Raw genomic sequence first — 15,096 nt, forward strand, 5'->3', positions numbered from 1 at the left:
GTCTGGGTTCATGTCCCTGGTTATGTGACCTAGAAGCACCTAGTGTGGGTGTGGTGGATCCTGCCAGCCAATACGTGAGGCCTGGCACATGGCAGGAAGGCCTAGAACTCATTCCACCACAGTGCAACATCCCCAAGCAACTACTGGTGCTAAGTGTTTCAATCCATCAGTGTGCCTAACACCATGCCAGAAATAGACTCTAGTAGCTTGCCCAAGCATCAATGAGAACATCAGTGCTGGACATCTCCCATTGGCCCCCCAACCCCTCTTCCGTCTGCAGGTCCTGAGCTTGTTTCCAAAGCAACCATACTGTGAGAAAGCCATGGGTGGGTTCCAGCTGCCTATCCCAGAACCTGAATGGAGAGCAGATCTCAATGAGACTTTGACTGGACAAGGGTAGTTAGCTGACTTGGGTGCACAGTGTTCCATGCCCAGGTACATGGAGAGCTAGTTCCATGCATGGGTACAGAGAACTACATACACAGTAAAGTCGTATGCACGTGTACACATAGAGCTCCATGCACAGGTACACATAGAGTTCTGTGCACAGGTACACATAGAGCTCCATGCACAGGTACACATAGAGCTCTGTGCACAGGTACACATAGAGCTCCATGCACAGGTACACATAGAGCTCTGTGCACAGGTACACATAGAGCTCTGTGCACAGGTACACATAGACCTACATATACAGTAGAGCTCCATACAAAGGTACAGGTAGAGCTGCAGGTGCTCTGTATCACTCACATCATTCCTAACACCTGCAAAAGACTCTGGGAGAGTGGAAAGAACATAAAGGAAAACAGGGCTCCAGGGGCTGGGATAGGCAGGAAGGCAGAGCAGAGCTCCTGAAAGCCTGGAACCTAGAGCCTAAGTGACAGTTCCCCAGTAAAGCCCCTCTCACCAGCCCTCCTCATCTGGGACTTGGCCAAGAGCAGTGGGTTGAGGGACTATCTATCTTTGGCCTTAACAATGTTTTGTAGAACTACAAGTTGCTCAAAGTGAGATGCCTTCACAGCCACCAGGTAGGCCAGAAAGCTGTGAAGAAATGGGAATCCTCACCCATGGCTGGTGGGATCTAAGCTGGTGCAGCCACTATGGAAGACAACTTAATGGTTCTTTAAGAAATTAAACACAAGAGCCGGGCGCTGGTGGCTCACGCCTGTAATCCTAGCTACTCAGGAGGCTGAGATCTGAGGATTGCGGTTCAAAGCCAACCCAGGCAGGAGAGACTGTGAGACTCCTATCTCCAATAAACCACCAGAAAACCGGAAGTGGCGCTGTAGCTCAAGTGGTAGAGCGCTCGCCTTGAGCTGAAGAGCTGAGGGACAGCGCCCAGGCCCAGAGTTCAAGCCCCACGGCCGACAAAAAAAAAAAAGAAATTAAACACAAAATTTTATCAAATGTCCTGGCAAATAAACCCAAAGGATGCTAGAAAGAACTGAAAACAAGGATTCAAACAAAAACTCCACATAATATGCTCATGGTAGTACTGTTCACAATGGCCAAAAGACAAAATCACCCCAAATGTCATCAGCAGATCAATTTATCAATAAAACATCCTCTGTTCATAACATAGAATATTATCCAGCCATAAAAAAGGATGGGGACAGACTCATAATACAAGAGTCCCAAAAACATTAGGCTAAGTGAACAGAGTCAGTAAGGACTCCATACCATAAAATATCACATAGGAAATGTCTAGAATAGGCAGATCTAAAAGGACCAACAATATATTAATGGCTGCTTAGGGCTGGAGGGGAGGGGATGTTAGGAGGGGATGAGGGTGAAGAAGTCCAGAGTTTCTCTGCGGTAGGGGTCATAGATATGTCCTTACTTGTCAGGCAAACATCTCCAAATTTAGTAAGATACACATTAAAAAATAAGTTTCATGACACATGAAAGATCTCTATAATGCTGTCTGGAGTGTGTGGAGGGTGTTTTTTTTTTCTTTTCCAATCTAATAATTTCACACAAAAATCCCACTTTCTGGCTTCTCTTTTCAAAACAGAAGATCTGGCTTTACAGGCCTAGGTGGCAGAAACAGAGGGCCTCTCTATAGGACCCACGTCACCATTACCTAGCAATTCACCCGTGGCCCCAAGCTGCCTGGCCTGGACCTCTAGGCTATGAGCCCATTGGGTTTTTCCATTTGCAAAGGGCTCCCACATGTCTAGAGTCTATGGCCAGCAAGGAGGAAAGCAGGTAGGATTAGAGCTCCATGAACCTCTAGAAACCACATCTGAAAGGCCCTTTGTGTTGGTCAGAAAAGTCACTCCCAAACATCAAATGCTCAAAGGTGAACATGTGTCAAAGTGGGTACCGAAATCCTCCAGCTTAAATTGCTTCCTAAGATACATAGCACACTCTACACACTACCACACCTGCATTTATGGATAAGAAAAGGCAGGATCCAATAAGAAATGGCTGGTTTAAAACCTCACACTGGCTGGGCACCAATGGTTCATGCCTATAATCCTAGCTATTCAGGAGGTTAAGATCTAAGGATCACAGTTTGAAGCCAGCCCAGTCAGGAAAGTCCGGGAGATTTTTTTTTTTTTTTTTGGTCGGTCGTGAGGCTTGAACTCTGGGCCTGGGCACTGTCCCTCAGCTCTTCAGCTCAAGGCGAGCGCTCTACCACTTGAGCTACAGCGCCACTTCCGGTTTTCTGGTGGTTTATTGGAGATAGGAGTCTCACGGTCTCTCCTGCCCGGGTTGGCTTTGAACCGCGATCCTCAGATCTCAGCCTCCTGAGTAGCCAGGATTACAGGCATGAGCCACCAGCGCCCGGCTAGTCTGGGAGATTTTTATCTGCAGTTAACCACCAGAGAGCCAGAAGTAGAACTGTGGCTCAAATGGTAAAGTACCAGCCTTGAGGGAAAAGGCTAAAGGACAGCAACCAGGCCCTGAGTTCAAGACCCATTTCTAGCATGTGCACACACGTGCGCACGCACGCACGCACGCACGCGCGCACACACACACACACACAGACACCATGCTGCCAAGCACCCCCATACCAGTTTCTGACCACAGGGCTCTTTCCCTAGGCTCTGCCATCAGCAGTCCCACATTTGACTGCCAAGAAGCAAGAGCAGGCCAGCCCCTCAAACCCCCGTGGCCCCTCTCTGGGCCAGAGAATATTGCCAAGAGCTGCATATTTTGCTCCTTCCCTGCCAGGCAAGGCTGGGCTCTCCATCACTGTCAAGGCCCAGCTCAAGGGCACAAATGAAGCAGGCCAGGTTCTTCCTGGGGGTAGGCACCACAGGGTCCCTGCTGGCAGGGAAGGCTTGGGGGAAGCCGGGAGTTATGCAGAAGCCCTCCTCTCTCTGCTGCTTTATTGAGGCTCTCCATCACACTCCAGAGCCAGGGTAAGGAGGGCCCAAGCAAGGGCACCAGGAAAAGCTTGCACTCTGGGCCAGCAAGCTCCACCAAAGAGGGGCCCCACACCCTGTAGCTTTCCACGCTTGCTGTAATGTTTCAGCCACAGCCATCTTGAGGCCTGTGCACAGACTGACTAGTGTCCTGGGACCATAGGACCTGTTCCATAGGAACAGTTGCAAAGCACCTGTGACATAACCTTCGATGTCTGACACTCAGCTCCACCTCAGGGGTCTGGGGGGGACAGAGATAAAGTCACCAGCTCTGGCTGCCGACACCTGATTCCAGTCCTTGCTCCACAGCTCCTTGGCCAGGATGGGAGATTGGCTCCCATCTGCCCAAAAGTAAGTCCAAGACCAAAGCAGCTTCAGCGAGGCTTTTCACCCTGACCTCCACCAGATGGCTGCCCCAAACCAGCTCACAGAGAAATGATGGAGCTGCTGCATGCACGAATACCCACTTCCCAGAGCTGTCCCAACACTAAGCCAGAGCTCTGGTGCAATCCTATCACCCACGTGCCAGGCTGCCTTCTACACGGAGTCCATCCTACCCCTCCTCCCCTCCCCTCCCCCACTCCCACCCCCACCCCCCGGATTAGCACTATCACACAAGACCTTTGGGGGACTACAGACTGACTGACAGCCCAAGTCCAACAGAATGGGAAGGAAAATGATCACAGTTGGCCAGCACTAGTTAAAAAAAAAATAAAAAGGAACACCCAAAACAGGCCAAAGACAACAAACACCATGGACTGGCTCTGGATGACTTCTAGGGTGTTTGCCCTACCTATCACCACAGCTGGACAGATGAACACACGCTGACTGGCACCAGAGAGTCAGAGCTGTGAGGACTCACAAGAGACACATGGCTTGGGAGCATATATGTGCGTGTGCACATCTGTGAGTGTGTATGTGTGTGTGTGTGTTGGAAGGTGATATTTGGTTGGAAATTCAAATAGCACTGTTCCTGACCCACCAGGGAGGCTTGGAGGCTGGCATCTACTGCAGAACCCCAGAGCTGCACATGGCAGGGCCTCCCTCTCTGGTGTCACCGCTTCCTGCAGATCGGGAGAGGCCTTGCCACCAGCCCAGACTCTGTTCAACACAACTACCATCAGATCACCTAGCTACCATACCATGGAGCTTCTCCCCCCCCCCCCCATCACCTCTTGTAGCACCAGGACAGCAGCAGCCAAGAAGAGCCTGGTGTTCATACCACCACCACCCAGCAGCTTCTAGATAAGAACTGGGGGCACAGTGGGCACCTCTCCAGGGGCTGGTGCAAGCCTGAGTATTGCACCCATGCACCCATGCACCGGTTAGGAGGTTCCTGGCAAGGAAAGTATTCCAGTCTTGGTATTTCTGATGCCAGGGGTTGCCCCTTTCCCACACGGGGACCAGGATGGGAACTGTGGGATGAGGGGGCTGCATCCATCCTTCCCCATCTGCTCCCAAGCCACCTCGCCTTCCAGGTTCTGGCCCTACGGCCCATCCTAACCCTACTTCTGCTCCCTAAAATTGAAGCCCCACATCTTTCTGGCTTCAGATAAGGCCCATCCTTGGGAATTACAGCCCAGGGAACCGGCAGATAACACTCAAGCCTGGGCCATCCAGGACCCCCAGAACTCCACAAAAGCAGCAGCCAGAGTTTGCTGGAAAGGCACTGGACCAGCTGTTCAGGGACCTGGATCTGAGGGCTGACTCCCCACCCCACCGCTGTCCATTCTACACCATCTTTTCCCAGATCTCAGCCATTCGTGAGTCATCTTCATAGTTTTTGCTGATTGTTAAGAATTACAAACTATACTAAAAAACTTTATGATCAACTCAGTTGTTTCATTTAAATAAATCTGACGCATCACTGTAAGTCATAAAAGTCTACAAAAACCACTAAGCAGAGGTGTCACCGTGGAAGTGGTAAATGTGCACGGCCCTGATGCCCACATCAGAGGCCACCACAGTTCTCTCTTCCTGCCTCAATTTCCACAATAAAAGCAGATTTGACTTAAAGGACTATCTCCATCCAGTGCCCGATGAATCCAGAGACAACCTGTCTGGATCCTGAGAAAAGCCTGGAACAAGGCAGAGAAGCAGAGTAAGGAAATGTAACCTGGCACCTTTGGGATAGAGAACCAGGGCTAGAAATACCATGAGGGGTGCTGGCTGAATGTGTGATCCCACCCACTCCAGAGCTCCCAATGACCCAAAATCAGTTCCAACCTCCAACCCCACAGTTGGCTCCAAGTTGCCCAACTTCACTGTTAGAAAAATCTCAACCAGCCAACTGCACTGAGTTTCCCAAATGAGAAAAAAAATCGAGGTAGATGATTCAAGTCCCCCAAGTGTCAGTCACCACACACCAGCCACCACATACCCCACAAGTCTGAGCTCTGCCTCTTGGAAGTATGAACTCAGGCTGCCACTGGGGAAGGCAAAGCTGCTGTTCCAGGAGGCCGCACCACCCATGTGAACGGGGCCCTGAGAAGTAAGTAACTACAGCCCTGGGGAGAATGAGGCCACACCAGTCTCTCTTTATGTAAGAGATTTTATTGACCATATGGAACTGATATAAAATCATGTTGCCTGGGGTAGCCTGGACTACACGCAGGAATGTGACAAGAGGAGTATCATTTCCACAACCAGCTGGGTGGCTTTTTGAGTTCCTGGGCCAGCCCTCCAGCCCCCCAGCAACTCTCCAACAACCCCTGCCTCCCACCGCCATTTACCTGCTGCAGTCACCGAGGAATCCCAAGCCAGCGAGAAGTCTGAGGCCTCCCCTTCTTCAACTGAAAGACAGAACAGAAAAGTGCCTGTGAGTTTAAAGCTGAACAAGCAAGTCATGGTTTGGGGGCACAGGGCAGGGAAGACAGCATGGATGGGGGTCTTAATGTTAATTTCCAGGGAGGGGGCAAAGCCTACAGAGAGGGCTTTGTTGGTCTCATGCACATGTAAAATAATCAGAATAAAACATGAATGGTAAATAAGTGCTGTGTCAGTTAGTATTTCCTCCCCATCCTTGTGCCCCTGGCAGACATCACTAATCCATCACAGCACTGTCTTCAACCAGACACCAAAAGAGTCTTCCCCTGCTCAGTGCTATAGCCCATTAGTATCTAAAGCTATTTCTACTCAAGATAAAGCCATTTGCCACTCCCAGGAACTAAAGTGAAGATTCAGATCACTCTCTGGTCCCACAGGCATCTTCCTTCTACCCAGGTCCATGGGCTGTGACGAGCACACTAAGGAGCCAGGGGTTGATGATGTTCTGGGTACTGGTTCTCATGCTGACAGACCTGCCAACAGACCTGAGGACACGCTAAAATCAGCTCTCACATGGTCAGCAGGTCATGGCTGGTGACACTCCCACTCCACCTTAGAACATGAAGAATGGGGCTATACAGGGCTAGGGTTCCCTTCTACCCCATGCTTAGCCCAAAGAAGTTTTGCATGGGATAGCACGATGCAGCTTACCAACACTCTTGTCCTGGAATTTGCCCCAGTCTGGGCATGTAACAATATTAAAGCTGTGTTGTGGACTTTGTTAATGGAACTTTGTTTATGCCAAAAATGTGCTCACATGGTAATTTTTCAGATTTAATAGGCTCTGTGGCTCTCCACGTGTGCAGGCTAAAGTGACCATGAACTGCCACCCAGTTCTCCGCACCTCAATGCTATCACCTGGATATGCTTTGAGCTGGCACTCTGCTCAGTGCTCTCAAGTACCCCTAGCTTTCAACCTCATTACATTCTCAGAGGGGAGGCAGCAGAAGTCTCACAGCTAATAAGAGATGATGCAGTTGGGGCCCTGACCCTAACTTTCCGTCTTGAAGATTGATTTATGAGACCCCCACCCCCTGCTATAAACAGGGTGCAAAGGATGCTGTTTGCAATCCTAGACAGCTCAGGATGACAGGGAGTTAATGTTCTGTGCAGCCCACCAGTAAGTGGACCAAGTGGGCTGCAGTCAGCACCCAACTCCTAATACCACATAGAGCCTAGGTTTAAATCTCCACCTCTTACTGGCCTTACTGATAGATCTTAGTGACCTTGGCCAAATTCTCTAACGCCTGGGCTTCTGTCTTCCCATCTCAGAAATGGAGATAAGGGGCTGGGAAGGTGGCTCAGTGGTAGAGCGCTTGCCTTGCATGCCTGAGGCCTGGGTTTGATTCCTCTGCACCACATAAGCAAAAAGAAAAAAGCCAGAAGTGGCGCTGTGGCTCAAGTGGTAGAGCACTAGCCTTGAGCTGAAGAGCTGAGGGACAGCACCCAGGCCCAGAGTTCAAGCCTCACGACCGACCAAAAAAAAAAAAAAGAATCTCACAGACTTTCTTGCACAGTCTGGCTTCAAACTGCAATCCTCAGATCTCAGCCTCCTGAGTAGCTAGGATTATAGGCATGAGCCACCAGTGCCCAGTTCTGCCCTGTTTATTAAGTGTAAATCTGCTGTCTGTCGAATGCTGACCCAAGCACTCAAATGAGTTTGTGTTATGACTAGAGCAGTCCTGATTGTGGTCCCCACCTTGCTCATCAACCACCCAGAACCTCAGAGAACACATTTTTGAACCCTCACATGCACCAGAGAGACTAAGCAGACCAAGGATTGCTAGCAAAGCAGTCTCCCTTTTCCTAGTTTGCATGGCGTAATGAGCAAGATCTCAGATTCCAGACTGTGCAATGCAGAGATGATTTGGGCAGGGACTGGAGCTATTATTTTACTTAGCTAGTTAAAGCTCGGGTGGGTGTTCAACTATGTGGCTCTGAAACTATGAATCAAGACCTCCTGTCAGACAAATCTGGTATTATCCACTAAGACAATTCCACACAGAAAGTCCCTGAAACTCGGGCAGAAAATGCTTGAAATGATCAGAGGCAAGCCAGGCATGAAAGAAGTACCTGTTAAAGGGCCATTGCCACACCTAGACATCAGTGTCCTCCCCATTTGAACTTACACACACATACACACACACACTATTCTTTTGCACACTTTCAACAAGATCAACCTGGGTCTCTATGCCCTGTCAGTCACAGGTACCATGCATGGCATTCCTGCACAACACCCATCCTCTCTCTGACCTCCCTGTACCCCCACACTTGGCCCCACTCAAGGCTGTTTAGCTGAAAGCCTGACCTCTCAAGTCACTGAACTTAAGGGTGTTCCCCAAGGCACCACATCCTTCCCTTGTGAAGATGTCATCTCAGTCACCCTAGAAGTACTGTGAAAACATCCATCCTCTTGGGAACAGAGGGAAAATCATAGATGTGATCGGGAGACCAAGGCCTCCAGATAAGTTGTGCCCCAAATGTGAAGAGTGAAGAGATAGATTCTTTTGTTTCACCTAGGCTCTGCTGTCCAGACAGGATCCTTCACAATGATATGGCCAGGAGAGCACAGAAAGATCTACCTGTAGCTGGAACTGGGTGCTTGCTGGGGTGCAGAGCAAACTTGACAACAGAAATTTTCTGGAGACCAGAGTTGTGAACCTCAACATCCCTTAAAACATCATTCTAGGGGCTGGGAAGGTGGCTCAGTGGTAGAGCGCTTGCCTTGCATGCCTGAGGCCCTGGGTTCGATTCCTCAGCACCACATAAGCAAAAACAAAAAAGCCGGAAGTGGTGCTGTGGCTCAAGTGGTAGAGCGCTAGCCTTGAGCTGAAGAGCTGAGGGACAGCGCCCAAGCCCACGACCGGACCCCAAAAAAAAAAATCATTCTACTGCAGTTACAATGAACACTGGGCATCATGGGAACAGAGCCTGGCACAGAGCCAGCCTGGAGGGGGTAGGAGTTATCTTGAGATGTCCCTAGGTTCCAGCTCTACCTCTTTTTGACCTGGCACTATTAAGATAAAGGCATGCCCCCCACAACTGTTCCACCTTGAGGGGAGGCACAGTCACTGATGTAGGTGGCCGGCACCTGTAAGAAAGGCGGATGCACAGGTGCAGTGCACAAGTGCAGGACTGGGGGCATGAATGAGGGGACCAGGTGTGTCAAGAGGCTGCTGCCCAGGGTGAGCGCATCCATACCATGTGCTGCAGAGTAGATAGGCACACAAGGCTGCCACAACAAGTATGCACAAAAAAGGCAAGGCCATGGACAGGACAGTCCCCAAGACACTGTGAGTGTGCAGACACGGGCATATGGCAGAGGCCAAGTCAACAGGATGCTCACGAAGCTCCCACTCCAGGGCCGACACCATGCAAGACCCCTCTATGGAAGAGAGAAGGGCCCCAGGGCTCCCAATGTCCTGCGTTATTCTGTGACATTTGCAAAAGCTCAGCAACCGGTTTTAAGCCCGTGTTCTCTTTCTACCCCAGTGTCTTCCATCCCACCTCCTCCCTCACCTTGGAGTGACTGTCGGCATTTTGTATCTCAATAGGGTCTCACTTCTTGCCCTACTAACTAGCTCCCTGATGAAATGGAGTAGTAGACTTACGGTCCCTGTCCTCTGCCCAAGAGCACAAGCTTACCTGTCACACTCATGTGAGCACAAGAGCTTGTGGGAGCCAGCTGCTGGTGGCTCACACCTGTAATCCTAGCAACTCAGGAGGCTGAGATCTGAGGATCACGGTTCAAGACCAACCCAGGCAGGAAAGTCCTTGAAGCTCATTTCCAATTAACCACCAGAAAACCCACAAGGAGAGTCGTGGCTCCACGTGGTAGAATGTTAGCCTTGAGCACAAAAGCACGGTGCCCAGGCCTTGATTTCAGGACCCACAAAACACAAAAAATAAAATAAAAAATGAAACACTTGTGGCAGGCAGTAAGGTTGGACTTGCCCAGGGTCACATGTTTCCTGCTGCAGCTGTGCCGGCTCCCTCTTCACCCAGGTCCTGGGCCTCCAGATTCTGCTTCCAGGGTAGCTCACATCACCACGCCCTCCACCCCTCTATCACCAGCCTACGCCAGGATGCACCTCACTGTGCTTTCACTGCCTAGCTCAGTGTCTAGCATCAACAGAACACATTTGAATCAATAAGCAAAGAGAACGTGGGGGTGGGGGGGACAGCCCAGAGAACCTGCCAGGGACCAAGCATATTCCTGAGCTTTCTTATTTGCTCAAGACTAGTGCTTTACTGCTTAAGCTACACCTCCACTTTTGGCTTTTGGGTGGTTAACTGAAGATAATAGTCTCAGGGACTTTCCTGCCCTGGCTGGCATTGACCCAATGGTCCTCAGATCTCAGCTTCCTGAGTATTGTTCCTGAGCTCCTTTTGCTCAAGGATAGCAGTCTACCACTTTGAGCCACAGTTCCACTTCTGGTTTTCTGGTGGTTAATTGGTTATAAAGAATCTCATTGGCTTTCTGACCCTGGCTGGTGTTGAACCACGATCCTCAGATCTCAGCCTCTTGAGTAACTAGGATTACAGGTGTGAGCCACCAGTGCCTGGAGGAGGGCTTTCTTTTGCAGCTCTGTAGGACTCTAACTATGAGCATCACTGAACAGTCTTCTTATCTCAGAATGGCTAAGTACTCCCTCCACCACATCTCTGCTGCGGTCAGGCCTTGTTAGGTAGAGTTGAAGTAATAACTCCCACTGGACAGTGGGCCCTCCCAGGGCTACTGCATCACTGGGCAGGGTCTCTCCTCTTTTCCAATAGTGTTTACCTTATACTGAGATTGCATGACCAGGGTTTTCTGCTAGTGCCTGCCTGACCCCAGGCATTAGAGGCTCATGCTCAAGGCTAGTTCAGTTGTGGGCTGCACGCAGAGCCGATTGGCGCATGCTTTCTGCTTCTCCAGGGGTCAGTATGACCATGGAGGCAGTGATGGTGGAGAGGAGGCAGTGCCACACTGGAAGCTTTGTTCAAATGGCTTTGTTCAAGATGGGCATTGGTGGGCCACACCTGTCATCCTAGCTACTCCGGAAGCTGAGATCTGAGGATCATGTTCCGAAAACAGCCTGGGAAGGAAAGTCCATGAGACTCTTATTATCGATTGGAGCTGTGGCTCAAAGTAGACTGCTAACTTTGAGCAAAAGAGCTCAGGGACAGCACTCAGACCATGAGTTCAAGCCCCATGATCAACGGAAGGAAGGAAGGAAGGAAGGAAGGAAGGAAGGAAGGAAGGAAAGAGGGGGGAAGGAAGGGAGGGAGGGCAAAGGAGGGAGGGAGGGAGGGAGGGAGGGAGGGAACAGGAAGCCCTCCAAGGACAATCTCAAATGCAGCCTGTCAGGTGAAGCAGTCAGTGTCTTAAGGGGTCTCAATGCCATGTATGAATAGAATCCTTAATATCAGAAAAGAGGGGGTGAAAGAGGCCGAGCAGGGAGAAGCCTTAGAGGGCATCTGCAGCAATTCAAAGGCCAGCTCTTGACTATCAGTGATGGCTACTAGTGTCTCAGCTCTGGAGTCTCAATTTGTGGGTGGCTGACTGAGCCACAGATTATGTGAGTCATGACAAACAATGCCTTCCCAACTCAACAGCAGGTGAGTATGTGGCTCTTCCTCTGGGATGCCCATAGCTTGCACCTGTGTGTCAATGGGTTTTTGTCACATGTTGCCCATTCCCCTCCCCATCCTGGACATCCAGGGCAGACCCAAGGTCTATATGCTGGGCTCCGGACTTTTGCAGCCAATGGCACATGGCAATGTGTTAGATGGGCAGTTTTTTCAGCAATGCCAATGTACCTAGCCAAGAGCAGTTCCCTCATCCCAGGGGCTCCCCAACACAAAGACATAAGAGCATCTTTGGCAGATGGAATGATGGAGGCAAAGAGAATGGGAAGAAGAGGGCCTGAGCTACGTAAGGGATGGAAAGGCCTGATCCCAGCAGCTGCATCTGAAGAGGGCTTGGGGCAGCTGGTGACATTGTCAGAGTGGGTGGGGCCTGGCAGAAGGCTCAGGAGACAAGTCCTAAGAGAATGTGAGGAGATGAGCGGGAGAAGCTGGTCTATGGTTGAGGAAAGGCTCTGGCAGAGGCAGTGGGATCCAGTATCTACATCCAAGCTCCAAAATTTACAACAAGGCCTCTGGTCATCCAGGCATCAAGGATCCAGAAGGACATGGACACAAATTGTAAACATACATAGAGATAGTAAAAGAAGCCATGTTTTACATCCAAAAAGGCCGAAGAAAATGCTCTCCCTGCCCACCGAAAAGGAGTTTGTAAACTAGTGGACACTTTTTTTTGGAGTTTTCTCCACTAGTCCCAGTCTGGTGGTATTTCCAAGATCTCAGGGACCCCCCCCCCCCGCCGTGCTAAGCTGACCCCAGAACCAACGCACCCTTAAAAGGGAGTTGGGCTCCCAAGAGGTCCTTCTCCTAGTGGAGGTGAAGAACCAGGCAGGGATCATGTGACTGCCTCCATTCAGCTCATCCTCCAAGAAGCTTCTCACCCCTTGGGCTGGGAAGTTGGCTCAGTGGTAGAGCACTTGCCTTGCATGCCTGAGGTCCTGGGTTCGATTCCTCAGCACCACGTAAGCAAAAAGAAAAAAGCCAGAAGTGGGGCTGTGGCTCAAGTGGTAGAGTGCTAGCCTTGAGCTGAAGAGCTGAGGGACAGTGCCCAGGCCCAGAGTTCAGGCCCCATGACCGGACCCAAAGAAGAAAAAAAAAAGCTTCTCATCCCAGCAGAGAGCTACTCTAGGCCCATCACACAGCATAAACCAGGGCATCATTGCTCCCAGCCCAGCACTAGGCAGCCTTGTAAGGAACACAGGCAGGGCTGGAGTACAAAGAGAGAGAGTGAAGGAGAGACAGGGGGAAGGGAGATAGGGCAGGAAGAAGGCATGTGGAATATGGCAGCACAGGTTATACACTGTATACAAAGAAGCTGAAACATGGCTCACATTGTCTAGCAAGCAGTGTGAGCTTCTGTAGAGTTACCCGGGAAAAGGGTTGTACATTTCTTTGCACAAAAACATGACCAATTTTTTGTCTGATTTGCACAAAGGTACTAGAGAACATAGCCTGGCCTGTGACCATCTCTGGCACTAAGTTTCAGGAAAGAATAACCATGGTCAGGTACAACATGCCCAAGCACCAGCATACATTCTCTAGGTCCTTCTAGGGAGGGAGGGAGCTGGAGAAATAATTGCATGGCAAAGCGAAGTACCTAAACCTCCCCGATTACCAAATGTGGCTGAGCTGCACAGTAGGCCAGGGCAGGGCCAATTTACAAACCATGTACTTACTCTCACATTGGTCCTGGCCTCTTGCCAAAAGGAGATTGCACTCAGATTGAAATGATGCATGATGACATCATGCCTCTGTCAGACACTACTGGCTCACACCTATAATCCTAGCTACTCAGGAGTCTGAGGTCTATAGCTCAAAGCCAGCCTGGGCAGAATAGTCTATGAGCCTCTTATCTCCAATTAACCACCAAAAAGATAGACATGGAGCTCAAGTGGTAGAGCACCAGCTTTGAATGTAAAGGCTAAGGGACAAGCACACAGGCTTGAGTTCAAGCCCCAGTTCTCTCTCTCCCTCCCTCCTTCCCTCCCTCTCTTCTCACTCTCTCTCTCTCTCTCTCTCTCTCTCTCTCTCTCTCTCTCTCACACACACACACACACACACACACACACACGTGCAGGCCTAGGATAGGCTAAGGCACTCAGTGCATTCAGCCAATGGCCGGTCTCATTCTTTTTTTATTTTTTAATTTTGTCAGTTGTGGGGCTTAAACTCAGGACCTGGGCAGTGTTCCTGAGCTCTTTTGCTCAGACTAGTGCTCTACCACTTTGAACCACAGCACCACTTCTGGCTTTCTGGTGGTTAATTGGAGGTGAGTCTTACAGTTTTCTGCCAGGGCTGGCTTTGAACCGCAGTCCTCAGATATCACTTCTGATTAGCTAGGATGATACAGGCGTGTGTCACCAGCTCCAGGTCCTGTCTCATTCTCAAGTCTCTATCCACACTGCTAGCACTAAGCCCCTCACCTTGAGGCAGGGGCTGCTATTTAAAGAAAGCTGTTCCTCATCCATCCTTCTAGAGACCTCCTGCTTTAAAAAGTCAGTTTAAAAAACTAAAATGTCACTGGGAACTGGTGGCTCATACCTGTAATCCTAGCTACTCTCAAGAGAGAAAGCGAAAAGCTACACATGTAGATCTCAGGAAGGGGCCTGGGATAGATGTGCCACTATAGGTCAAGACACCTCAAGCAGCACATAGCAGTCTTCCGTGTTCAGGAGCTGTATGCATGTGCATTCAGCAGACCACATGCTGGAAACCTTCAGGAAAAAGATACACATCTGTGCCAAACACTCACAGACCTTTTCTCATTGGTCCCTAAACAACACAACATAGCCAGGCACTGGTGGCTCACTTCTGTAATCCTAGCTACCGAAGAGACTGAGATCTGAAAATCAAAGTCCAATGTCAGCCCAAAGAAGAGCTGTGGCTCAAAGTAGTAGAGTGCTGGCCTTGAGCAAAAGCATTCAGGCTCAGAGACAGCTCCCAATCCCTAAGTTCAAACCCCATGACTGACCAAAATAAAAAGGCAAAAAAGAAGAAAAAAAAACTTGCCCAGTATCACTATGTGTATTTACAATGTTAGGCATAGTAAGTCATCCAGAGATGATTTAAAGTTTGTAAGAAAAGCCCAAGTAGGGTGGTCCATGCCTGTAATTCCAGCATTCAAGAGGCAAATACAGGAGGATCTTGAGTTGGAGGACAGCCTTGGCTAAATACATGACCCGGTGTCAAAATAACAATATCAATAAGTAGTCTGGGAGGATGCTTGTAAATTATCATAAACAAGTGCTGCATCATTTCTTAGAAGAGACCT

General features: G+C 49.9%; 1 protein-coding gene across 1 annotated transcript in view; it reads right to left on the reverse strand.

Annotated features, from left to right (window-relative positions):
- Positions 1–15,096, reverse strand: part of Znf423 (zinc finger protein 423) — a 325,283-nt gene that overhangs the window by 251,546 nt on the left and 58,641 nt on the right. The window contains exon 2 of the mRNA XM_013027900.1: positions 6,104–6,163. Within this exon, the coding sequence (XP_012883354.1) occupies positions 6,104–6,163 (60 nt within the window). The remainder of the gene's footprint in view (positions 1–6,103; positions 6,164–15,096) is intronic.

This window comes from Dipodomys ordii, unplaced genomic scaffold (assembly GCF_000151885.1).
Source record: "Dipodomys ordii isolate 6190 unplaced genomic scaffold, Dord_2.0 Scaffold106, whole genome shotgun sequence".
Lineage (NCBI taxonomy): Eukaryota > Metazoa > Chordata > Mammalia > Rodentia > Heteromyidae > Dipodomys > Dipodomys ordii.